Below are 26,450 nucleotides of genomic sequence, written 5' to 3'. Positions count from 1 at the left end.
AGTAATTACCCCCAACACTGCTGACAACCAGCATCTAGTAAATAAAGCTTATTAGTGCTGCTAAATAGTGGTCGACCGATATATCGCCAAGGCCGATATATCGGTCAATATTTGGCATTTTTCAAATATCGGCATTAGCCGATAAGTTTTCCTGTTTGGCCGATGCTTTCGAGGTGGGACTTTAATTTTGACGGTACTGAGAGCGGCTGCGCCTGAGAAGACGGCGCTTACATTCTCCCTCTTGTTCGCTGTTGTCGTAACAGTTCAGTCTAATACGGATAGAAGTCTGTCTAATAATCAGATAGAACGGTTAAACAAAGGAATAAAAATTTATACAAAAGGTATTATAACGATTGCTTTTATATTATTAGTAATAGAAAGGCAAACATTATAATACTTTCTTGTTTGCCATCAGCATTCAGCAAATACACATTTATATTATTTAAACAAATCTTTGAATGACTAATGAACATCTAATTTCACAAACCTTGCAAACTGACTGTTGGTCCGTGCCAATTGAATGTGGATAGGTGGAGAGTTCAGCTTCACTGGAGACGCGCGATCGACTAACTTTAAACTCATAATTTCAAATTATGCTGCGCTTTATGCATTTGCCCACCGCCATATTCATGTCATTTCCACTGCGTGCTGTTACCTTGGCTTTATTTTAAAAAATATGATTCCCAATGCACACAAACTTCCTGAGTGCCCTGTTGGTTACAGTGTTTACTTTTTTATTAAATATTTATTTGTGAAAAATACTTTGTCATCTAAAGTATAAGTATGTTTAACACATTTTTTTATCCATATTCAAATGATTTCAAACTCTTAAATATTAATTAAAATAAATAAAATGATATTGGTTTTATATCGGCCATCGGCCATCCTGCTTTCCAAGATGTCGGCATCTGCATCGGCTGTCAAAAAAAACAATATCGGTCGACCACTACTGCTCAACTTAAGTGACATTCAATTTGTGTTTGTAAATGTATTCCATGAGTTTGTTGTGAACGTAATTGTAAAAGAACTGCCTGAATTCTCCTGCATAATGCATGAAGCGTTCTACAGCAAATGTACTGACCTTGCTGATAATAGCTGCTAAGCTGTTGGTAGTTATATACACTGAAATATGTATGACCATATCAGAGTTCCTATGGAAGAAATATAGGCAGATACAAACTGGTGTGCTTGTTCTGACAATCATCCTTTAATCACCATTACAACTAAAACCCAAATAGCCTTTAGTCTAGGGCTGCACGATAAATTGCATGCGATATTTAACGCGCATCTTGTCAGAAAAGCCGGTTCTGTAATCAGCGGTAAATCTCCATCACCTGCGGGCTTTCACATTGAGCAGCATTTACTACACAGAGCTGTTGTTCACTGACGAGCTGCGCCAAACCACGTTCATATTCATATATATATACACTATACCAGTCAAAAGTTTTTGAACAGTAAGATTTTTAATGTCTTTTAAATAATTCTCTTCTGCTCACCAAGCCTGCATTTATTTGATCCAAAATACAGCAAAAGCAGTAATATAATGAAATATTTTTACTATTTAAAATAACTGTTTCTATTAGAATATATTTTAAAATGTAATTTATTCCTGCGATTTCAAAGCTGAATTTTTAGCATCATTACTCCAGTCACATGATCCTCATTAAATCATTCAAATATTCTGATTTGCTGCTCAAAAAACATTTATTATTATTATTATTATTATTATTATTGTTGAAAACAGCTGAGTAGAATTTTTCAGGTTTCTTTAAATAATTAATAGAAAGTTCAGAAGAACAGCATTTATCTGAAATATAATTTTTTTTGTAACATTATAAATGTCTTTATCGTCGCTTTTGATCAATTTAAAGCATCCTTGCTAAATAAAACTATTAAGTTCTATCATTTCCCAAAAAAATTTAAATAAAATAAAAAATAAAATAAAAATACTGACTCCAAGCTTTTGAATGGTATATGTATAATGTTACAAAAGCTTTTTATTTCCACTTATATCACATCTTGTTTTGGATAAGAATAAAATGTCAGGTCCGACAATATCATGTCTTTTTTTATTTAAATCTAGCTTTATTCGCATTAGCCCATGGAAACCTCTATGAACACACTTGACTTGACTTGGCTAAAAAAATCGCGGGGGACGAATTTACGTTTTATTAAAAAGTGTTTACGCATACACTCATGGCGCGCAGCCGCGCACACACATTGGGATAGGTTAGATTCCTGCCTTCGTTGCGAGTCCCTATCAAGCACTTTACCAATTCAACTACTCTCTTCTTCTCCTCCTGCCTTGCTCTTTGGCCAGCATCACTCACTGCAGAGCAAGTCTGTTCTTGATAAATCTCATGTGAAAACGTGGGAAAAGCCGACGAGGAAGAAGTTGGGGTGATGTGATCTTTATATAGGCGGAGCAAAATACTTCATCGCTCCATCTATAGCGCATTGTGATTGGATGTTTACGCTGTCAATACAGGAGACAAACCAATGGGCCACTGGCTGCTCGCTGTCCATGCGTGATGGTTTCAACAAAAAAACATTCTGTCGGCCCCTTAGGTGCGTCGGCCCACTGGGAAAATGCCCGGTATGCCCGATTACCAATCCAGCCCTGGGTACATCCCATTTAGGTTACTGCCAAAACTCCAGGCTAAGATTTATTACACACACAATTGGCGAGACGTTTGAATACCCAATCCAAGACTGACAATTTTACAACTAAATAGTCTAATAACATTTTTATCTTTGATGAAATCTTACAGTGCTTTACCTAGACTAACATTAATACTAATGTCAGTAAAAATCAAACTATCATTTCTCATTGCAAAGACAAAATAACAAATTCCTGGACAGAAAAAAGGCTTTCCCCTCATTCTCTTCTCTTGCACTAATATTCAGCTTTGCCATCAAAATAATAAACTACAGTGTAAAATATAATAAAATAAAAGAGTACATTTTAAATATAGTCTATAATGCTCTCACTTTTGTTTCGTTCCAAATGCAGGCATCCATATCAGTCACTAAACTCTTGGTTTAGAATAATTTAGAGAAAATTATGCATATGGTTGGCCTTATAATTCCTATACTGTCTAACATGTTAAATAAAATAAAAATAAAAAATAAAATTAATTAAAAAAAGTGAAGGATCAGCTTGAGGCACCAGTACACATGCATCATGGCATCATTTTCTGACAGAATCAGAGTGATTCTGTCAGAAAGTGAACGGATTTAACGTTACTCATCATCTTATAATCTCTACCCATAAGCCATTGCACTCATTGGCCTATATATATTTAAGAGACATTGAAGCGTGACCTATTTCTAGAGGCTTTTACAATCTGCTGGCTCAGGGTAACTTCTCAAAAATATTTGTTGGTCACGGTGAAACTAGAGCCGATCCTGTTTGAGGTTTTGTCTGACTAAAGTGAAGCATGAAGAGATGGGTCATGACTTCGGGCTGATTTTGTAATGAGCTTGCTAGAAAATGTGTGACTGCGAAAACCAGGCATGAATTACAAACAGCCGATCAATAACACGTTTCACACCTCACAAAACAGATTAAAGCTGGTCAGCCGAGCCACATGTGGTTTGTTCATAAACGTCTCGTACCTTCTACGCTGTCAGAACACGAGGTTCCGATGCCCGTATCGCCACTGTCCGAGGCAACGCTGTGACGGCGCCCGCGGCTGCTAATGCCAGCGGCGGAAGAGGAAGCTTGCCATGCCGAGTCGCAGCCAGGGACCCATCCAGGAGAGGACGTGCTCAAACCTAGGAGACAAACAGAGGGATGTCATGTCCAACAAACACATGATTTCAAACTGTATCAGCATGTAAACTACTTTGTTTATTCACAATGAAAGTTGTTTAGTTAAGTGAGCATTCAAAAACGACACAGAAGTGCAACCGGACACTAAAAAAGCAACTCCGAGGGCTGCAAATCTCAGACAGACATTACAAACACATAATGTCAATGAAATGAGATGAATGTGAACAAACATATGGTTGAGAATCAACAACCGGTTCTTATTCAGAATCAAAAATAAATAAAAATTTTAAGAACTCCCAAGTAAACCAAATGTCATGGAAATCTGAAAAAAAAGTTAAATTATGTACTTAAGGTTTTTGAGCTTGACTCAAATTAATATTGTTAATATTTGTTTGATTATTAATAGATAATATATTAAAATCAATAGTTTTGTTTTAGTGTTTTATACACACACACACATATATATATATATATACACACACTGCCATTAAGATGCCTGGTGTAAGTACAATTTTATTTATTTATTTACTTTTAAAATAAATTAATACTTTTATTTTGCACGGACACATTAAATTGATCTAAAGTGGCAGTTCAGACATTTGTAATGTTACAAAAGATTTCCATTTCAAATAAATGCTGTTCTTTTGAACCTATTATTCATTAAAGAATACCGTTTTCAACATTAATAATAATAAGAGATGTTTCTTAAACACAAAATTATCAAATTAGAATGTTATATTACTGGAGCAATGGCTGCTGAAAATTCAGCTTTAACATCACAGGAATAAATTACATTATAAGATATATTAAAATACAATACAAAACAATATTTCACAATATTGGCGTTTTTACTGTAAAACAAATGATTAGGCTAAGACTTCTTTTAAAAACCTTTACAAATCTTACGGACCTCAAACTTTTGAACAGTAAACACAAACTAAACTAAACTTTTTAATGTGGTTTAGAAAAATATTAGAATTATACATATACAAACATCACCTCTAACATTTTTGGGGCCAAAAACTACTAAACCATTAAAACAAGGAGAAGTTCAGTGAACCAAATGGTCAGATTTGCCCTAGAGGGCTCGTCCCCAATTTCTGCTGGCCTAATCTATTCTGAGGTGCAATCCGTTTAGACACCACCATTTAGGCTGTCCCCCGTAATGCCTGGCAGGAAAAAAGTGGAATATATAAACTCTCTTGCCAACATCTCTGAACATTTTGATTTGCTTCCAAATAGTGGAGAAAATAATTATTTATAATTCAACGTTGTGATGAAAAACTACAACAGATATATTTTTTGAGCTGATCATTAACTTGTTATTAAAACTGTGGAAAGTATAAACATCATCCTTTTCCTTTCGGGTAGTCAGCAAATTCTATACTCCTAACACACGCATTTTTTTTGTGCCATACATCTGCTAACCCTGAAACAGCAATAAACAGAAAAACAAAAAATACTTCAGATGCTTTATATGAATCTCAAACCTACAAGAGTTCAAGACCAGAAGAAGCCAAGCTCCAGCTGAAATCACCAAGGTCAGAACCAAAATTAGGTCTCCATAATTCCTGGGTGGAAAAACCTCAAGTTCATTCCAATTCATATGAAAGTGATCCACATTAGCCATCGTGACAGAGTAGCAGATCTGTAAATATCCCGGGTAAACACAGGGCTTGTTGTTGATGAGGCTCCAGCAACTTCTAGACCACCAACAGTTATGCAACATGATATGAATTATTAAAAACACTGGCAGAGAGACTAGTCAGAATTTGTTGCATCACTGTTCAATATTTAGACAACTTTCAAACACACAAAGTGTAAAAACACAAGCCACTAAATACTGAACACGTGTTTGTTTGGATTTTACTGTCACTACTGTATAATTTGTTTAAAAAAATTAAGAAAAATAAAAAAGAAAGTATAAGAAAGATTGGAATAAAGACACACGTACGCAATTTATTCTTCAATATTTGAGAGAAAAAATACAATTATGTAAATCACAAAATGGATATATATATATATTGTAATGCAATATTTATAAATAATTAAATAAACTTAAAAATATATATATATATATTTTTTTTTTTATACATCTAACATTAATAGTAGCTACAAACCTCAAACAAAATAAATATTCTAGATAAGTAAGTTAATACTTTGCTTTAGAAAACCAAAAATAGTGTTTGTTTATTTTAGGGGAAAACATTGTATACCTCTCTCTCTATATATATACAGTGGTGTGAAAAAGTCTTGGCCCCCTTCCTGATTTCTTATTTTTTTGCATGTTTGTCCCACTTTAATGTTTCAGATCATCAAACAAATTTAAACATTAGTTAAAGATAACACAAGTGAACACAACATGCAGTTTTTAAATGAAGGTTTTTATTATTAAAGGAAAACAAAATCCAAAACTACATGGCCCTGTGTGAAGAAGTGTTTGCCCCCCTGTTAAAACTGTGGTTTATCACACCTGAGTTCAATTTCTCTAGCCACACCCAGGCCTGATTACTGCCACACCTGTTCGCAATCAAGACATCTCTTAAATAGGACCTGCCTGACAAAGTGAAGTAGACCAAAGCACAACTGCATCTTGTGTTATTGTTTACTAATATTTTAAATTTGTTTGATGATCTGAAGCATTTAAGTGTGACAAACATGCAAAAAAAAATAAGAAATCAGAAAGGGGGCCAACACCTTTTCACACCACTGTGTATATATATATATATATATATACACATATAGGCCTATAATATGCCATCTGTGTGCCACAGCACTGCATATATTAAAAAGACCCCCCTATTAAAGAGACAGAACACTTGTGTCCATATCTGACTCAAAGACAAAGCTGAAGGTGACACGAGTGATGCTGTCAAACCCTCACAATTCAATAACATCACAACGCTCATTAACGCAACATTGCGTATCTAATATATCACAGCCTGAGAGCGCGGAACAATACACGCTCCGTTACACGCGATCAAATATGGCTGTTCCTATGAGCATATCTGGCTTACAGTGTGTCATTACACAAGCGCTGGGCTCTTACCTATCTTATAAGCGTCGAATCCGTCCTCAAAATCGTTCCTGGCCCACATGGCGCTCGGTTTCACACACTGAACCGATAGACCCGACACAACGAGCCGAGATAAAATGCGCGAGCCCACTAAGAGGGGGGGGGGGGGGATTTAAGTGAAACCACGTTCCATAGCCAGCAATTACTGGAAGAACCTGCGGATACAATCTGAAATCAACGCGTTTAGATGTCGCTACACGGTAGTCCTGCAAGGCTGGCGCGTATGTCGCAGATTTGAACCGGAGTTATGAACTAGCATTCGCTGTATGACTCGCTGGCAGCTGCATCGCGAGGATGTGATCATCTCACTGCCTGCAGCTCCCTCCAGAGATCCGCGGAGAAACGCAATCACAGTCCGAGAGCGAGCGACACTGGCTCCTCCCACTCAAAGCCACACTCTCTACTGTAAGTATATGAAGAAAAGACCGGGGCTAGTTGTCACACGGGTGAAAAGTGTCTTAACCCTTTAATGGCCAAGAATTCCTCTGAAATAAGTCTGAACATTTTCAAACGCGCCAGCACTCACAAAACATTTTGTTTTCAATTGTACAGTTTGTACATTTGAAATAAAATAGATTTTTTTTTAAACTGAATTGCCAGGAAAAAAAACAAACTGTACAGTTGAAAATAAAACCAATATTTTTAAATAGATAAATAAAAGAAAAAAAGTTATCTGAAATGATTTATTTATGATATATACTTATTTTTTTATAACTTATGACCTTTTATAATACAAAAATATATATATATATATATACACCTCTCCCCAGAGCAAGTAGTTCTAAACTTTCGTATATTTATTTATTACTATTTGTTGGCCAAAATAATGGTTGGATGCCTCTGCATTCTTTTTTGTACCTTTCTTTCTTTCTTTTTTGAATTGTGGTTCCAAATTGAAAATTAATTTTGCTTAAAATTCTACAATAGGCTTTTTAAGGCAGGCTCCCATTGTGTCTCATTTAATGTAACTTTTATAATGTAATGTATTAGTGAAGTTTTTTTTTCTTAAAGACTTAAATGTATATGCATGTATATGTTAAACTGACTTATGAACATGAAATATAAAGTACTGGACTAAAAAGTGAGACAATAACTAGCCCCGATCTCCCATACAGTATGAATGGAGGTGATATACATAAACATAAGCAAATACTTATTTATATATACTTATACAAGCAAATACAATTGTTATTAATATGATGTAAAGTTTATTTTCAAATATCAATACTCTTATTTAAAACTGATCATTTTAATGGATCTTTTAAATATCGTAACTTTTATAATGTAATGTATTAGTGAAGTTTTTTTTTCTTAAAGACTTAAATGTATATGCATGTATATGTTAAACTGACTTATGAACATGAAATATAAAGTACTGGACTAAAAAAAGTGAGACAATAACTAGCCCCGATCTCCCATACAGTATGAATGGAGGTGATATATATAAACATAAGCAAATACTTATTTATATATACTTATACAAGCAAATACAATTGTTATTAATATGATGTAAAGTTTATTTTCAAATATCAATACTCTTATTTAAAACTGATCATTTTAATGGATCTTTTAAATATTATGTTTTTAATGATTTAAAGTTACTATAAAATGCTATACACTAATATAGACTGGTATTTGTTGCCAAGGTCTTGAGGGGATAAAATTAAATGTACCCATGGTTCAAATCAACAAACACACTCACCCCTATTCAGACGGCACATTCTTTCACAGGGAAACACAGCAGAACTATATATATTTCAGGGTGTTTGAGACCGTTTCCACTCCACACCTGTTTGACAGACAGGGTGATTGTCCAAGCTGCCCAAATGGGCCATTCCTTTCTCAACATTCCTCTATTTACCCTGCTGTCTCATTACACTGAGACCTTCAGTTTACAAGAGTCTCACAGGAGAACTAATTGAGAGTTTTTCATGTGCTGTTTAAGACTGCAGGAAACCCTGCTTTTGTCTCTTGTGCAACATACGAATGTACAAAACATAAGGATCGCTGCTCTGATTTTTCACAATATCCACATTGCATAATACATGGCATAACACCTACAATTATCACGACTGCTGCGGAAACAATTGCAACGTGTATTTACATCAAGGTACCTCAACACATGCAATAACTAAAATTTGAGATGTGTTTTGTACACAATTTAATCAAAGCATGTCAAACTGCACACAACAGAAAAGGAAGACAAACAACGGTCAGCTGTCTGCTTAATTGGGTCTATATCAACAGAAAAAAAAAATCAGCCTCAGGCAGGCGAGAAAAAACAGGACTGCATAATAACTGTATTATCCTGGTGCAATTGCGCATAATCTCACAATTATGAACATGCATTCAACTGCAATTACCCCATTCTGACAACACTGACAATTTCAAATCCAACAGCTTCTCTGACGAAAAAATACTAGTAGTGCTTTTAAAAGTTTTTACTATTCTTTATACTTTTTTTTTTCTGGACAAAATTTATTTGGGGCTGGAGTTATTTAATGATAGGAAACAAATACAAAAGCAAGATACATTCAATAAAAACAATGTTTTTCAAGGTGCAAACCATTGTGATGAGCCATTATGATAAGCCTTTGATAACTAGATTAATACTATATAAAATGATACAAGGACCAGGCTCAAATTCATTTCAAAAAGCTTTACCCAGGGCATACCACCACGATAGTTGCATAAGCTCCTGTCCTCAGGGCCTATTCATCAGATTTATTATGCATACAGTTCCATGTCGCCAATTTGACAAATCAGTTCTGTCAGCACAGGAAAGGACTGCACCAGACCTGCACTTCATTTAAAATGTAATGTTTCTTAAAGGAATAGTTCACCTTAAATGTATATACTATATTATATACTCACCCTCATGTTGTTCTAAACCTTTATGAATGTGGAAGACAAAATTCTGAAGACTTAATTTCTGAAGAATACTTTCTGAAGAATAAGTACTGTTCACTTATTTCCACACAATTACATTAATTGGGAACTGGAGCTTCAAAAAGCACATAAAAGCATTAATTAGGGCTTTTTTATATACAAAAATATTAGGAATGTAGTTCATTTGACCTTGCATGATTAAAATAAAATAAAATAAAAATAAGTCTGAGTCGTGAACAAATCTTTTAGATTGTGAACTGGATCAACCGATTCATTGAAAAGATCCAATTCCAAGTTCCGCAGCACATCTTTTTGAAGCTTGAAAGCTTCAACCCAATTTCACTGCACTTGTGTGGAAATCTACGTTGGCCCAGTAGTGCAGAACCCAACGAAATCTCCACAACACAACGGAAACAAGCAGCAACACAACAAAATTAGCACAACACAGTGGAAACAAGCCGCAACACAGCGGAAACAAGTCACAACACAACGCAAATTAGCACAACACAACGGAAACAAGCAGCAACACAACAAAATTAGCACAACACAGTGGAAACAAGCCGCAACACAGCGGAAACAAGTCACAACGCAAATTAGCACAACACAGCAGAAACAAGTCACAACACAACGGAAACAAGCCACAACACAACAAAATTAGCACAACACAATGGAAACAAGCCGCAACTAGGCCTGTCGCAATAATCAATATATTGACTTATCGCGCAATATATGTACATGACCTCAATAATTTTTAGTGACGCAATATATCGCCAATTATATTTACTTAAAAATTAATGGCACCATGTTTTGTACATTCCACTTGTGCCTGTGTCTTTTGCAGCTTCTCGTACATAACGTGGTGTAGTCATGAGGTGCTAATTCAAATTAAAAAAATTATTTAACAAAAAAAAGCTTTATCTGCAGATATGGTCTTGTTTATGCTCTTGCCAGCCTTGCACATTTTTCTTTTTTTTCTTCTTGTTACTTTGCACTTTTTGTTAGAAAATGTTTATTTACTATTTATTCAGGTTTTTTAAGGTATCTAATATTTTGATACTTAATTTCCATGATCTAAATATTCTTAAAAATGAAAATTGGGTGTCATTTGGAAGTGTGTAGGCCTTCTTGCATTATTATGCTGTTACATTATGATTATATATTCAGTGGCATAAAATGGTCTTTAAAATGACAATAATATTGCTTATCGCAATTATTTCTGGGGCAATATATCGCACAACAAAAAGTTGTTATTGTGACAGGCCTAGCCGCAACACAGTGGAAACAAGTCACAACACAGCATAAATTAGCACAACACAACGGAAACAAGTCACAACACAACGTAAATTAGCACAACACAATGTAAACAAGCCACAGCACAATGAAATGAGCTGCAACACAATGGAAACAAGTCGCAACACAACAAAAACAAACCACAACACAACGATATTAGCCCTATATGTTGTGGCAATTTCATTGTGTTGTGGATATTTCGTTGTGTCGTGCACTACTGGGCCACTGTAGAAACCAGCAACCAGTACTATTCTGCAAAATCCTTCTTTTGTGCTCTATGGATGAGAGAAAGTCATACAAGTTTGGAACGACAAAGGAGTGAGTAAATAATGACAGTGTTCATTGAGGCCAAGACTACACTTTGAAAAAGGCTTCTGCTACATGCTGCGCAACACAGTGGAAACAAGTCACAACACAGCATAAATTAGCACAACACAATGGAAACAAGTCACAACACAACGTAAATTAGCACAACACAATGTAAACAAGCCACAGCACAATGAAATGAGCTGCAACACAATGGAAACAAGTCGCAACACAACAAAAACAAACCACAACACAACGATATTAGCCCTATATGTTGTGGCAATTTCATTGTGTTGTGGATATTTCGTTGTGTCGTGCACTACTGGGCCACTGTAGAAACCAGCAACCAGTACTATTCTGCAAAATCCTTCTTTTGTGCTCTATGGATGAGAGAAAGTCATACAAGTTTGGAACGACAAAGGAGTGAGTAAATAATGACAGTGTTCATTGAGGCCAAGACTACACTTTGAAAAAGGCTTCTGCTACATGCTGGGTCTTGCTAAACGGCCACCTGTGTATATGGAAACCGTATTGAGGAAGTGAACAAAGACACCGAGCAGGAGTCTTGGTACTGGATGACACTGAGGCCTGTCTCCACAACAACAGAAGCTCTGAGCCACAGTTCTGGCCCACTCACTCTACACACAGAGCAGCTACCCTTCATAACACAAAGAGCGCTCACACTCCATTTGTGAACAGCCATGGTGTGTGATAGTGCCAAAATACTGCTCATCAAACTTCAGCACATAACTTCTCCCAGGCTGTTTTGCTACAGACATAAATGATAACTTAGCTCATGCAACTTATTGAGGAGAGGTGTGCTATTACTTTCCTAAAGGCATTTTACACAGCTGAGTTAAGGCTGCTCTGTGCCTGCTTAAAATTCTGTGTAAAGACATAATGTCGCATAAAAGCCAGACTAAATTATGCCTGCTCTCATATGGTTATCTTTGCTGTGTAAATGCATTCATGCCACCTCTGAGCAGTATTAATCAGTCTGTGTAAAGACACCTAAAAGCCACTTCAGAAGTGTCTCTGTGTCACCTTTGCAGTGTCAATTTTGCACGAGTGACCTGATTTAAAAAAAAACACTGAAAGTGGGACCCGAATATTCTAGAACGCAAAATATCAGAGATTTGAAGGTGGACCTTTTTGACTTGCGTTGGTAAGTAAAAACCTACCAACCACCCAGAACACCTTAGGAACCACACAACAATGCTCTGACAACTACCAAGCATTAAAAAAATTTTCATGTCCATGCCAGTAGCATTTGTGGAAATATGTTGTACTTGAAACAATACAATATTACAGAATCAATTGCCACCGATTAAAATCAACACTGGCGCAGAGTGAGATAACATTTCTACAATATTTTCCATAAACAGCAATCTCATTTTTCTAACCAGTGATCGTGTTTTTACAGAACAAAGGTGTTTGGACCCTCTTGAAGATGAATGAAGGCTGTTGCTACTCGACCCAAACAACACATTTCCTCTCAAGAGGACTGAGAGACCTGTTCACCACGCCACCAGTGTTGACATTGACAACTTCACTCCTGTATTTTGCCACGGATTGGGGGCTGGTTTGGGAGAGAACCACATTAATAATTCCCTGAGGTTTGGAGCGAGTGGGACGTACAAAACAGGGCAACAAGAATCAGTGTTTTTGTGCATGTTATCGGACTAGTGCAGACTGCACCCAGCCCCCCACTTCCTGTCTCGCTGCCAGGAAACCAGCAGCTGCATTTAAACACAGTGGACCTGCACATGCATATGCTGTCCATAGAAACAGTACCAGGCCAAAGTATGACTGGCCAGTATTTGGTGTACTATACATTTCATATTTAAAATATATTTGCTTCATATATTCGACTTCCTGCTTACAATACCTGGACGCTCTAAACAAAGGTCTTTGCTTCTTAAAAATACACATATTAACCAGAATTCAATAGAAAAATATGCGTCAACCAATCACATATTCTGAATAACATGATTCTTGAATTCTCATTCCTATAATATGATCTTTGTCTTCAAATGTGCAGCATGAAAGGTCAACCGCATTCATTACTAAGAGTCTCAAAGCCTATTTTCAAATTTAAATCAGTTCAAGTGCCAACACAAATAGCAATGCCCCATATTACTTGGCCTGGAAAGTAGAAACTTACAAACAGTTCGATTAAAACGAAAAATATAGTTGTACAAATGCAAAACTTACAGTTGTTGGTCGACATGGGAAATGCACATTATGCAGAAGTAGCGGGAGGAAGTGGTGTTTGCTAAGCATATGTTACCTTGTGGGGAACTCTGTCGGCCAATGAGATCACATTGAACGCATCACAGACACTTTTGAATAGATGTGGCAAAATGACTTGCTTTCAAGTGTCATTAAAACGATCAATCAACTCACAATCATTTGGTTCCTGGGTGGAATCAAAATCAAAATAAAAACTGTTGGTCTTTGTTTGATGCCCATCAGCTTCTGTTTGAAATCCAAAGGTCAGGACTTATGACTTTGTAGTTTTCCAGAGGCACTCTAGTGGGACTCTTGTTAAACATATCACAGCAGGAGGCGTCCGGTCTCAACAGCCACGCTAGAAACCATAGTCAAAGATCAATACCGGTCTAGGTCAGAGGGACCTTTATGAAGTGTTTGTGGAACTAGAGCAGACTTTGATTCTCTCGCAGAACATTTGCCTCACAAAGTGAATTATCGTGCACTAAATGAAAGCTTGAAAGCATGTATACCTTGAATAGTTTGCACAAAAATGACAATTCTACATCATTTACTCAATCTTATGGTGTTCAAAATCCATTAGATTTTTAGCGCCTAGTTGAAGCCCATTTCCGCCCACTAAATAAAGATAAAAAAGTCATTGCTACTTTTTATCTCCCAATAAAGAATTTTTTTTCTCTCACTTGCGTATTAAAATCTCCAAATTTTGACCTTTTTTCTCAGAATTGTGACAAACTCACAATTATGAGTTATAAAGTCAGAATTGTAAGATTTAAACTTGTATTTCTGACTCTTTTCTCATAATTGCACGTTTATATCATGCAATTCTGAGAAAAAAAAAGTCAGAATTGGGAGATGTAAAAATTGTAATTGCAAAAAAAAGTCCAAAATTGCGTGATATAAACACGCAATTCTGAGGGGGGTTTTCTCACAATTACGATTTTACACAATTTTGACAATTTTAACATGCAAATGTAAAAACTCGCAATTCTGAAAAATATCAGTCTTTTTCCCCCAGAATTGGACTTATAACTAAGTTTATATCTCAAAATTCTGCAAAAAAAGTCAGAATTGTGAGTTTATGTGGCGCAACTTTATATCTCGTAACTTTGGCTTTATAACTTGCAATTGCAAGTTTATATCACGCAAATCTGAGGGGGAAAAAAAAACAGACCCGCAATTCTCAGAATTGCGAGATGTAAAAATTATGAGATAAAATTATGAAAAAAAAAAGTCGCAACTACCTTTTTTATTTTTTATTCAGTGGCGGAAACGGGCTTCCATAAAAACATTTAAAAACGAACATAACTCAAACAACTTAAAAAAAATAAATAAACTGAGGGGTATGTAACCTTGCATGTAAAAAACTGCAAGGGGTAAATACATATGAATGTAACTATATAAACTGAGTTACTGAGAAAACAAAACCAGACATAAAAATGTAACTGATATTTACTAAACGAAAACAAAAGTGCAAATAGATTCTTTTTACTGTGACATCAGAATCTGTTCAGCCATTAAAACACATCACACTGCATTTAAATGAACAAATAAACACAAAAAATACATATACTGCTAATACACATGACAAACGTCTCCTGTTGCATCAGATCCAGTCAGCATCTAGATCTTCATCGTCTATGACAGATGAGCTGAACAGTGAAAAACCTTTGAGGAGTCCTGCGGGGCCTCCGGAGCCCAACTCAAAACATCTCCTCTTCTTTGTAGTGTTCTCTCCGGCTTCTTCCTGTCTGTCGGAGGGCTTTGTCCTCATGTTGCCCGTCTGCATTGTGGTGGCCTTCGCATCTGTGGTTATATTTTTCCTGGTCTGTGTGCTTGTGTTCTCCTGGTCTTCAGAAACCGGGTTTGCTGGCACTTTGTTTGTACTGCCGTTTGTAGCTGGGACTGTTTTATCACCAGTGTTTTCCTCAGATGAGGCCGTAAAAGAGAATCTAGAAAGTTTAGCCAGAGTTGAACTGGCCACCTTCACATTTGGGTGGTCTGTCCTTGGTGGGGATTGTGGGTGTTTATTAGTGTTGCCATTATTCTCACCTGGAGAGTGGCTGTTGAGTCTGGACAGCAGCTGTTGTTGATGTTCAGTGTCCTCAGACATCCCTTTCTGAGCTGTGCTCACATCATTCAAGACCAGAGAGGAAAAGTCTTTGGTTTTATTGTTAGTTCCTAGCCGGGGTTTCTCATTAGCTCTGCTGCCCTCTGCTGGACGACGTGAGCTTGACCGATTCCCACTTTCGGGCCGTGTTTCTGGCATCTGAGGTGCGGTAGAATTCGCTCCCTCATGCACCGCCACTTTAGCACTCGCTTTCGCAACCGACTGATCGGCATGAATCATTCTCTCTCTGGGCTTGAATGTGAAGTTTGTGAGTTTGCTGCGTAAATCCTCGCTCTCGGCTCTGATGTCAGGACTAATGGTTGTGTTTTTTCTTTTTGAGGGTTTCTTCCCCGTTTTGGGTGTACTGTGGGAGAATATCTCCTCTAAATCGTCGCCTGTCTCTCCTAAAACTTGTTCCTCGCTCAGCAGGAGGGATGCTTTCATCTCTTTCAACCGTTTGGCTCTGAGCTTTTTGGAGCCCTTTTCCACAACGGCCTCAACCACGGATGGATCCACCTCCTTCTCCCACGCAGAACCCTTGCGGCGTATGGAATGGCTGTTGCTAGGTAACACCGCCGTGCCGCCCAGTGTGGTGGTGGCATTCTGTGTGGAGGTAACGATGGGGGAGGTGTGAACGACAGAGCTGGATAAGGAGTGGAACCAGTACAGGCTGGGGTCTGAATCAGTGGTCACTTCACCATTACTGTGATTCTGACCAGTTGGACACTCGCTGGTGTGGTTACTACGTGGTTCGGTCCCTTTAGGGGAGTCCGGTCTTCGGCTATTTAGCCTAAAGTCGAGCACAAAAGATGTTCTAAGGAGAATCTCAGATCTTTAAAGGGCTCAGATGAATTTTAGGCAAGTTATGTGCTGTAAAATATGGAAGCCCGTTTCCGCCACTGAATAAAAAAATAAAAAAGGTCATTGCTTTTTATCTCACAATTCTGACAATTGCATGATACAAACTATAGATATACACTTGAAATTGCAAGTTATAAAGTCAGAATTTCGAGATATAAACTTGCAATTGTGAGAAAAAGTCAGAATTGCGAGATGTAAACTCCCAGTTGCGAGGAAAAAAAACTTTATTCAGTGGCAGAAATGGGTTTCCATATTAAAATGTATATATACATATTTTAATAATGACATTTTATATTTTACTATTAATAGAAGTGAATATATTAAAACCAGGTTACAAAATTACATAATACATTTTATTTTTGATGTTTGATTCATATTACTAATTAAATACATATACAAATAAAACTGTATTTTAAAACGAAAACTAATAATACTAACTGGTAAAATTATATATATATATATATATATATATATATATATATATAGTATTATTACTATCAAATATTTATTATTATTATTATTATTATTATTATTATTATATTTAAAATGAATACAAATTAAATTAACTTAATTTTACTATTATAATATATTTATATTTACTACATATTAATCGAAATAATAAGTATAATTTATATTATATTAAATACTATTTTGTATTTAAACATACATATTTTATCATGAATATTACATATTAATACAATTCTCTTTTGTATTTGATAATACTTTTTATTTATAGTACAAATTAAATAAAATTGTATTTTAAATTGATCATTTCCGTTTTACCTTGAAAGTCTTTGAAGTTCTTTCTGTAGGATATCAGTCAATCCCAGCCTCTCAAGCACAATCTCACACTGTGTTTTATACTGTTCACAGGGGTCGTCAGGGAAAGAGGTGTGTAGAGCATTCACATTTCCAAGTAGAGCGCCTCCCTGAGGCAAACATAAAAATATGCTTATCCAGTCCTCAACAATTGAATATAGCTTCCGGATGAAGTAGTAATAAACAAACCTGCATGGAGCACTCCATAACAGACACCACAACAACAGCGTCCTCTACTGTCACTGTCTCTCTGAACATCAGCCTGGCATGAGCTGAAACACAAAGAGAGATGAGCATCAACTCTGATGAGATGAGCGTCAGATATTATGCTGCATGTGAGCATCTGACCCTCGGCGAGGCGGCTGAGACTCTCCAGCATACGGATGGTTGTACGGGAGGCGTTACGGCTGTCGCTCTGTCTCTGAAGCTGATAGTAGCGGCTCAGGATGGTGTTTGCTTCCTGTGTTATACAAGGCTTAAGAGTCTTGATCAGGCAGAAATAGGCCCTCATCTTCTCCATACTCCATAAACATGAAGACTCACTCGGCGCTCCTGTGGGAAAAACACGAGAGAAGAGAGTCGAGAGAAAAGGAGAGATGTTAAGATGAATATTTTATAAATATTCAACAAATGGCAAGGCTTCATCATTAACTTCTAGTCGGTATCAAAGAGTTTCTCAGCCAAATGAGGGGTGAACCAGCCCTCGAGGGGACAAGTTTTCCTATCAAAGTGGCATCACTTGGGAAAATAACGAAGACTGAACAAGCAACAAATCCCATGAGGGAAGCAGGAAGCAGCAGTCAAGCTGGATGGGGTCTGATCCAATAACACATCAGATGACACCTCACAAACTACATCTTTTTTATGTCATGTACAACAAAAACCTGCACTATATGAGCCAGGTATAGTTAAAAATGTGCCAAAAAATATATTCATGGACCAGGACATGATTCAAATGAAGGGGGGAAAAAAAGGAAATTTTGTAGGGATGGCCTAGAAATGCAGGCCCAAAAAATTATTATCATAGATATGTGTAACATATTATATTGGAAATATTTGAATTTCTACAAAGAATATTATGCAAAATAATATATAATATATTACTTTTAATAAATAATATAATTACAAAATATTTTATACAATTATATAAATAAGTACATAAAATGCTATGTAAATCCAAATATATGGTTATAAGCCTGAAAATGTAAATTTTGCATACAAATATATAGTTCTAACTATATATTTGGAATTATGTTTATATGTTTAGAATTATAACTTTATATTCAGGATGTCCAAATATATATTCAGATTTCACATATTTATTTGTTCTTTCAACCTTCAAAATATAATATAATATAATATAATATAATATAATATAATATAATGAAAACCCCTGATATTACAAAACAAAAGATTCCTCTCTGGGACAAATCTTTATATAAATTTACATATAATATCTATATATATCTATATATATATATATTTAGTCCTCATTTGTAAGTCGCTTTGGATAAAAGCATCTGCTAAATGACTAAATGTATTCAGATTTCACATAATATGCACCTACTTTGAAAACCCCTGATATTACAAAACAAAATATTTTTCTCTGGACCAAATATATATTCAGATTTCATAATTTATTTCCTCTTTTGCCCTTCATAGTATAACACAAAATAATATAATATAATGTAATGTAATGTAATTTAAATGTAAAATAATATAACATGCACCTACTTTGAAAAACCCTGATATCACAAAACAAAAGATTCTTCTTTGGGACAAACCTTTATTCTGCAGGATAAAGGAGGAGATTATTTTGTCCCATTCTGGGTTTTTAGTATCTAGCAGAACCAGTACGAGGTCAAAGCGGCTCAGGAGGGGGCTGGCGAGGGCCACGTTCACAGAAACTGAGACATTAGGGTCATACTGCCCCTTTGGGTTTGTAGCTGCCAGGATGGTGGTCCTTGTGTCCAGTTTGCACACCATTCTAAAAAAGAGGAACATGTGACATTTAATGTGATGCTCACAAGCATTTGGTTAATTAAAAAAAATGAAAGAAGACATTATTTCCCCCAGCACTCACCCGGCTTTGGCCACGCTGATGGTTTGTTGCTCCATGGCCTCGTGGATGCTGGTGCGGTCATGTTCTTTGATGCTGTTGAATTCATCAATGCAGCACAGACCTCCATCAGAGAGAACGAGGGCTCCTGCTTCCAGATGCCACTGTCCAGAGTCCTTAACAGCCGCCACTGTCAGACCTGACCAGCATTTCACAATGATACAAACAATGATGCAACAGCACTAAATGCTCATTGAACAGTAGAAGTGGATAGTGTCTAGTATGTGCATGCAGCAATCTGAAGTATACAACAATATTTAACTTCAAAGGATGTGGACAAAAAAAAAAAACATCAGACACGGCACACCACCTCAGTACTACACAAAGTTTAGTTCTGGCTCTATTTAGCTTTTATTTCTTCACAAATATTAGGAGTTTGAGTAGGAAGAATTATACTATTTATATTAACTTACATAAATACTCTACCACTAAGTTGAGTAGGTACAATTTTTTAAATATTAAAAAAAAAAAAGTTTATGCCCACCAAGGCTTCATTTATTTAATCAAAAATACACTAAAATATGTGAAATATAATTGCAATTGAAAACAGCTATATTTACTTTAATATATTTTAAAATGCAATTTATTCCTGTGATGCAATGCTGAATTTTCAGCAGCTCCAGTCTTCAGTGATTGTCTCCAGTCTTCACATGATTTTTCAGAAATCATTCTAATACGCTGATTTGGTGTTCAACAAAAATGTATTCTTATTATAATTGTTTTTGTGGAAACCATGTTAATTTTTTCATGAGTCTTTGATGAACAGAAAGTTCAAAATAACATTTACTTGAAATAGAAAGCTTCTGTAATATTATAAATGTCTTTACCATCACACTTGTTTGATTTAATGTAATAATTTAAACTTATTTATAAAAGTATATTAGCTCTGGTTGTATACTGCACATCTTGAATGTGCATACAGAAATTCTGCATACTGTTGTTCACAGTATAAATACCACAGTTCAAAAATGAAAATTCTGTCATCATTTACTCACCCTCATGTTGATTCAAACCTATATGAGTTTCTTTCTTATGATGAAAATGAAAGAAGTTTTGAGCAATGTTGGTAGCCAACATTTGCTGGAAGCCATTGACTTCCATAGTAGTGAAAAAACAACAGAAGAAAGAAACTCATACAGGTTTGGAACAACATGAGGGTGAGTAAATGATGACCATTTTCATTTTTAGTGAACTACCCCTTTAAGCAAAGTATACTGTTATGCAATTAAGAACTTTCCCCTAGAGCGCTGATTGTGAACGTTAATGAGAAGGTGATGTGAGGTTCAGAAGAACGCGTGGAACCTGCATTAGTAGATCCGATTCCTGCAGTAAGCACAGAGCGTGGTGTAATCTTAGCCGCGTACTTCAGAAACTGTGACTTCCCAGTGCCTGGATCGCCCACGAGCAACAGATGAGACTCTCCTAAACAGAACGCATGCTTTGAGTCAGAACTATTCACAAGAGCAATACACTTTTCAAGCACACCTCTGAACTTTGTATCACGATAAGTCTAAATGTCAGACTGCCCATTATGTGGAACCTGAACGCATACCTCTCACCTTGGTTCCAGACACATCTATTCTCTGTACCCCACCTGCCAAAACCATAGCAACAGCCAGCTTGACAACGTACATGCCGAACACCTGAGGGCAAAGGCTCATCAAGATCTCATTCCTGCCTTCAGAATGTCAAGAGAAAGAGAGACCGAAAGAAAGAATAAGACAGACATATTTTATGATTCATAAACCCACACTGAATCCCATGAGCTGTTTTACTTTATGATTGGCTGCTAGGGTGTTCTAGGCCATTACTAGGTGGTTCTCTCCCCCCCCCCCACACTTTTTCTAACATCAATGAGAAAATCATGCATTTGACTGTTTAGAAAAGTAATAAAACACTTTTGCTCAAAAAGCCACATGATTGAGGTATTATTCATGTTCACAACACAAACGATACAGAATGAGTTACATGCCAAAGTTTAATACTTGCCGTTATGGATTTGTTCAAATCCCTAACCCAATAACCCTATGAGCAATAGTAGCCTAACAGTGATAGTCTTAGAAAACACCACTGGCAACAGATTACAACATTGTTTCATGCACCAAATTAACTGAATTTCCTCTACAGGGATTATAATTGAGTTTGTATAGCAATAGAGAAGACATGGTATTAAAGGGGTTATATGACGTTGCTAAAAAAGAACATTATTTTGTGTATTTGGTGTAATAAAAAATGTTTATGCGGTTTAAGGTTAAAACAACACATTATTTTCCACATACTGCACATTATTGTTTCTCCTCTATGCCCCGCCTTTCTGAAATGCGTCGATTTGTACAAAGCTCATCGTTCGGAAAAGCGAGGTGTGCTCTGATTGGCCAGCTATCCAGTGTGTTGTGATTGGCCGAATACCTCAAGCATGTGACGGAAATGTTACGCCCCTTACCATACTGTGATAATGCCCTGTCCGGCCGGAGCGACGAGACAAAAACATTAAAAGCCATTATAAACGAGGCATTTGTTGCATCCAGTGGGGACATAATTACTGATTATAATGACTTATACTGTCTTTTTACGCGTTGCATCGCGCCACGTAAACATAAAACCATATCTGCATTTGTGATCGGAGAAACGACAAACAACTAGCACTGCTCTACACTGCTCAAAACTCGCGTTTGAATCGTCAGTGGCAAATCCTTTAAATATGAAAACGTACTTACAGGCTGTGAGTCAGCATTATTTGTCAGAACACCGACATTGTAGTCTACTCTCTCAGGAAACAGTCCTTGTCCTCCGTAAAAATGCGCTACACACATCTGAATATTTGGTTTGAACTGTTCTGGAACAGTGTTGTAAATACAACTTAACCACTGATGTCTAGTTGTGTCCTCTTTTGCTAGTCTTGATGTGAACAATTAATCCGTGCAAGTTAATCTGCTGAAAAACTTTTTTTTTTGTCTTGGTAATCTTTTATCAAAATCTGAACATTTGCTTCCACTCTGGAATGGCATTCCATCTCTGATGACGTCAGTTTGACAGCTTGGGCAGAATATCCTTAAACACACCCCTCCAACCGTTAGGTTGCTATGAGTGAGAGACAGAGAGGAGGAGCGCAAAAATAAAACTACGCCCTCTATTCAATATTCAATTTCAGCTGGAAATACGTCACTACACTGAAATAAAGTCAGCAGCAACTTCCGGTTCACGCAGACTTTAACGGTGTGCAGATACCAGTCCTGCACTGTCAAATTATTTAAGCCAGTAAATATATGTATAAAATACAGACTGTACAGCATTTACCTGATTTGCAGCTGTCCACAAGATCGTCCTCCAGGATGATGAGCATAGATCGAGGGATACTGCCCACTGACAGTTTCTGTACCTGTTGGTGAAGTAGTTGTTTTTTTTGTAGATGCTTTTACATTACATTTACATATTATTTTACTTAAAATTAGTTTAGTTTTATTTTAATTATATTTTATAAAATATAATTAAATGCTATTACAATATTATTTTATTTTAAAGGGGTCATCAGATGCCCATTTTCCACAAGTTGATATGATTCTTTAGGGTCTTAATGAAAGGTCTATAACATACTTTGGTTAAAATGTCTCAATGGTAGTTTAAAAAAAACACCCTTTTTACTCTGTCAAAATCAGCTCTGTTTTCAGCAAGCTGTTTTAGTCCATGTTGCTTTAAATGCTAATGAGCTCTGCTGACCCCGCCCCTCTCTTTTCTGGGGTGATGAGCAGATTGTAAACTTCAGCCTGCGAAACTTGCTAACTAGCACATATTAGGAAAGACGATTTGCAAAGATTCATAAAAAACCTTTATACTTCTTCTGTAGATGAAGCTGGATCACGAATGATTCATGCGAACATAAACACATTTAGGCAGATTGGGGATCGGCGCATTCCCTTCAAAGACGAAAGTAACGTTAATCCTGTGTGTCTTCAGCGGCTCAGATGTCAGGAGTAAATGACGACTGCTATGTTCATTATTACATCCAATAACAAAACACCTCAATCGCTTAATCGGAGACATTCTTGTCTTCCCCTGCACCGGAATCGACACAATGGCGGACAGCTAAGACGGCACTGTCAATCAACTATCGTGGGAGGGCCTGGGTCTGTGTGACGTCACACAGACAGGCATCTGAGATCGGCTCGATTTGAGAAAGGGGGGGAAAAACACTGGGGGGATCTTTATCATTATAGGGTGGTTGTGTACACCCACTGCTAACACACATTTCAGTTCAAACAACTTGTAAAAGTGCATGTTGCATCCGGTGACCCCTTTAAATAATTGTAATTTATATATTTTATTTAATATAATTTTCATTATGATGTCCTTTTTTTTGTTTGAAACCCATGGCATAAAGTCTCAGCCATGGACATCACGCCCACAGACCGTTGGTTGAATGTCTGATGCACAAAACACACAAAAACACTATGGAAGTTTCAAAGTTGTCATCTGCCAAACCCCATCTGGGAAGAAAGCTGAACTGAACTATTTCTTTAGCACCAGGTTGCTCCAGGGTGACTGCACATGAATAAACAACATCTCACCTGCTCTTGGATTTTGATCTCCTGGTAGTCCTTGCAGGCGGCCGGAGGGGCGTCACTTCCTGACAGGCAGGTGAATTTGAAACAATTACATCCCTCCTCATTGGGGCAGCTGGTGGGTGGAGTGAAGGTGTAAAACTGCTCAAAAGAGGCCTGCACGGAGAACACGTGCCTGCATTTATTGCACATGTAGTCTTTCTCATACTCCAGCACTTTAGTCACACTGGTGCGGATGACCGTGCCCGTGACGGACAGGAAGTGGCCCACGTCTCTAGCTTTAGGAATGTGATCTCTGGTCAGCTCGGGACACATAGGTAAACCTAAAAACATGTAGTAATGAAAGAAAATCATATATTGAATTGGAACAGCATGAGGGTGAGCAAATGTTGACTTTTTTGTTGACTATTTCAAATTAACCACCAGGTGTCAGTGTTATTCCACCACAGCATTCTAGGGCTCCTATTTGAGAAATTCTGTCTCCTACTGCTAGATAGCGCTGCATGTTCATTCATTAAAAGTTCAAAAGCAGAGTTACAGTCTCTTGCACTGTCTTGCATAATGAATCAACTCAGAGCGTGTTCAATATTTGAATATGACCTGGCCCGGCATGGTTGCATCATAGAAAAACATAAAAGAAAGAAGAATCAAAAACGTCAAAGTTTCTTAGGCAATAAAACTGCATTCACTTCTTCTTTCCCCTCTAACCACAGACACCGACTGCAGTGGCTATGGAGAAAGTGGGTTTCAGTAAAGTCTGTTTATTCGGATGAGTCACATCTGCAGGGCTATAGATGAAGAGCGTGTAATTACAGGTGACGGCAATCATCTCCTGCAGGACGTGAGAGAAAAGCACTTGGCTTCGCCACAATGCAATACGACCATCCCACATACCTCAGGGATCAAACACAAGCCTACACGTCATCTAAAACAACCTTCACACTCTTGCCTTCTATGTCAGTCTGCTGTTTTTAGATAAGCGGATTAGGGCTGGGCAAAACACTGAATATTCAAGAGATTTTCATGATCAGGATTTTGATTAAAAGCACCTTTGTGAAAACTGCACTGATTTTAAGGATTTTGGCCATTGTGTTTCTCAAATATATTGCCTCATTAGACAAGAACACAAAGTTTTTTAAAAGCACAAAACAAAATTCCTGAGAGAATTATTTTCGTCGTTAGAATCAGCTATTTATTTATTTTTTTAAATGGAACAGCATCTCTGATTTAAATTTCTGCAACACAAACAGTATTCAAAGTTTGTACTTGTATAATCACTGAAAAATGTACACAGAAATTTTTTATGCATTTCTCTATATACACACACACACGAGTTAAATAATGTTGGTAACACTTTACAATAAGGTCCCGTTTTTAAATATTGATTAATTAATTATATTAGTTAACGTGAACTAGCAAAGAAAAATACAGTAACACTTTATTTTAAGGTGTCCTTGTTCCACGTTACATGTACTTACTATTGTAATAACAATAAATTATGCATAATTACATGCAAGTAACCCTAAGCCAAACCCTAATCCTAACTCTATCCATATAGTAAGTAGTACATGTAGTTAATTAATATTACTCAGTACTTAAATGTATATTTACACTGTAAAAAGGACACCTTAAAAAAAGTGTAACCAAAAATACTTCTAATCCATCTATTAATCTTAGTTCATGTTAATTCCTAAATTTAATAATGCATTATTAAAAGAAGTGTTAATACTATTTAATGGGCCTGAGCTGGCATGAACTAAAACCAAACACAACTGATAGCAGCTCTCAGTGATATGTGTCGGGTCCCCGCTACGATAGCAGCAACACTCACAAATGTTTACAGAACGAGCGAGAACCCAGTGTGACTGTAGCTTTCTCTATTTCGGTTTTATCACGTGACAGAAAGTCTAAGGCCTTCTCAAGCCGTACGGCTGACCCATGTAATCTGCGGCCTATTATGCATCAAACTAAGATTGCTGTAGAGACAAAAATAATGCCATCAAGTTAGCATTTTTAAACATTCGCTCACTAAAAAATAAATCATTTCTGATCAATGACTTAACCACAAACAACCAGGATTTTAAGTTTCTAAACGAAACATGACTAGAAGACAGCTGCAGTGCAACAGTCCTCAATGAAACAGCCCATCCTAACTTTACTTTTATAATTGTCTGCAGGACTGTTAGAAGAGGTGGAGGTGTAGCTGCTCTATTTCAAGATGTTTATCAATCAGGGCTGAACGATTAATTGCATTTGCAATTGTATTGCAATACACTCGGTCACGTGACACGCGAGAGTAAAGAAGTGTGTGCGACTTGAAGATCGATCGGTGTATGACATCAAAGTAAGGCGAGAGAAAGCACAAGGAGACGTCCGCTCTCTTATAGCTCTCGCAGTACTTTGATGACACACAC

The 26,450-nt window shown here is 36.7% G+C and overlaps 2 protein-coding genes across 6 annotated transcripts in view; both read right to left on the bottom strand.

Moving 5' to 3' along the window:
* Positions 1 to 13,617, bottom strand: part of LOC107603087 (centrosomal protein of 85 kDa-like) — an 89,593-nt gene extending 75,976 nt beyond the window's left edge. For 2 of the 5 annotated variants that reach the window (XM_016295787.1, XM_016295789.1), the window contains exons 1-2: positions 6,825 to 7,223; positions 3,619 to 3,777 (exon numbers count right to left, since the gene is read on the bottom strand). In XM_016295787.1, coding sequence (XP_016151273.1) covers positions 3,619 to 3,777; positions 6,825 to 6,873 — 208 coding nt within the window. In that variant the 5' untranslated portion in view covers positions 6,874 to 7,223. Of the gene's footprint in view, positions 1 to 3,618; positions 3,778 to 6,824; positions 7,225 to 13,550 lie in introns of those variants that run through there. The other 3 variants (XM_016295788.1, XM_016295792.1, XM_016295790.1) reach the window with 3 other exon arrangements.
* A 1,470-nt stretch (positions 13,618 to 15,087) lies between these two features.
* LOC107603056 (DNA helicase MCM9-like) overlaps positions 15,088 to 26,450 on the bottom strand; it is a 22,991-nt gene continuing 11,628 nt past the window's right edge. The window contains exons 3-12 of the mRNA XM_016295756.1: positions 24,043 to 24,359; positions 22,775 to 22,856; positions 21,030 to 21,155; positions 20,780 to 20,899; positions 19,442 to 19,616; positions 19,143 to 19,345; positions 17,707 to 17,910; positions 17,548 to 17,630; positions 17,323 to 17,468; positions 15,088 to 16,468 (exon numbers count right to left, since the gene is read on the bottom strand). Coding sequence (XP_016151242.1) covers positions 15,175 to 16,468; positions 17,323 to 17,468; positions 17,548 to 17,630; positions 17,707 to 17,910; positions 19,143 to 19,345; positions 19,442 to 19,616; positions 20,780 to 20,899; positions 21,030 to 21,155; positions 22,775 to 22,856; positions 24,043 to 24,359 — 2,750 coding nt within the window. The 3' untranslated portion in view covers positions 15,088 to 15,174. The remainder of the gene's footprint in view (positions 16,469 to 17,322; positions 17,469 to 17,547; positions 17,631 to 17,706; positions 17,911 to 19,142; positions 19,346 to 19,441; positions 19,617 to 20,779; positions 20,900 to 21,029; positions 21,156 to 22,774; positions 22,857 to 24,042; positions 24,360 to 26,450) is intronic.

This window comes from Sinocyclocheilus grahami, unplaced genomic scaffold (assembly GCF_001515645.1).
Source record: "Sinocyclocheilus grahami isolate Dianchi unplaced genomic scaffold, SAMN03320097.WGS_v1.1 scaffold340.1, whole genome shotgun sequence".
NCBI classification, from domain to species: Eukaryota; Metazoa; Chordata; class Actinopteri; order Cypriniformes; family Cyprinidae; genus Sinocyclocheilus; species Sinocyclocheilus grahami.
The sequence above is the reverse complement of the archived record's forward strand: the minus strand, read 5'-3'. Positions and strand labels throughout refer to the sequence as shown.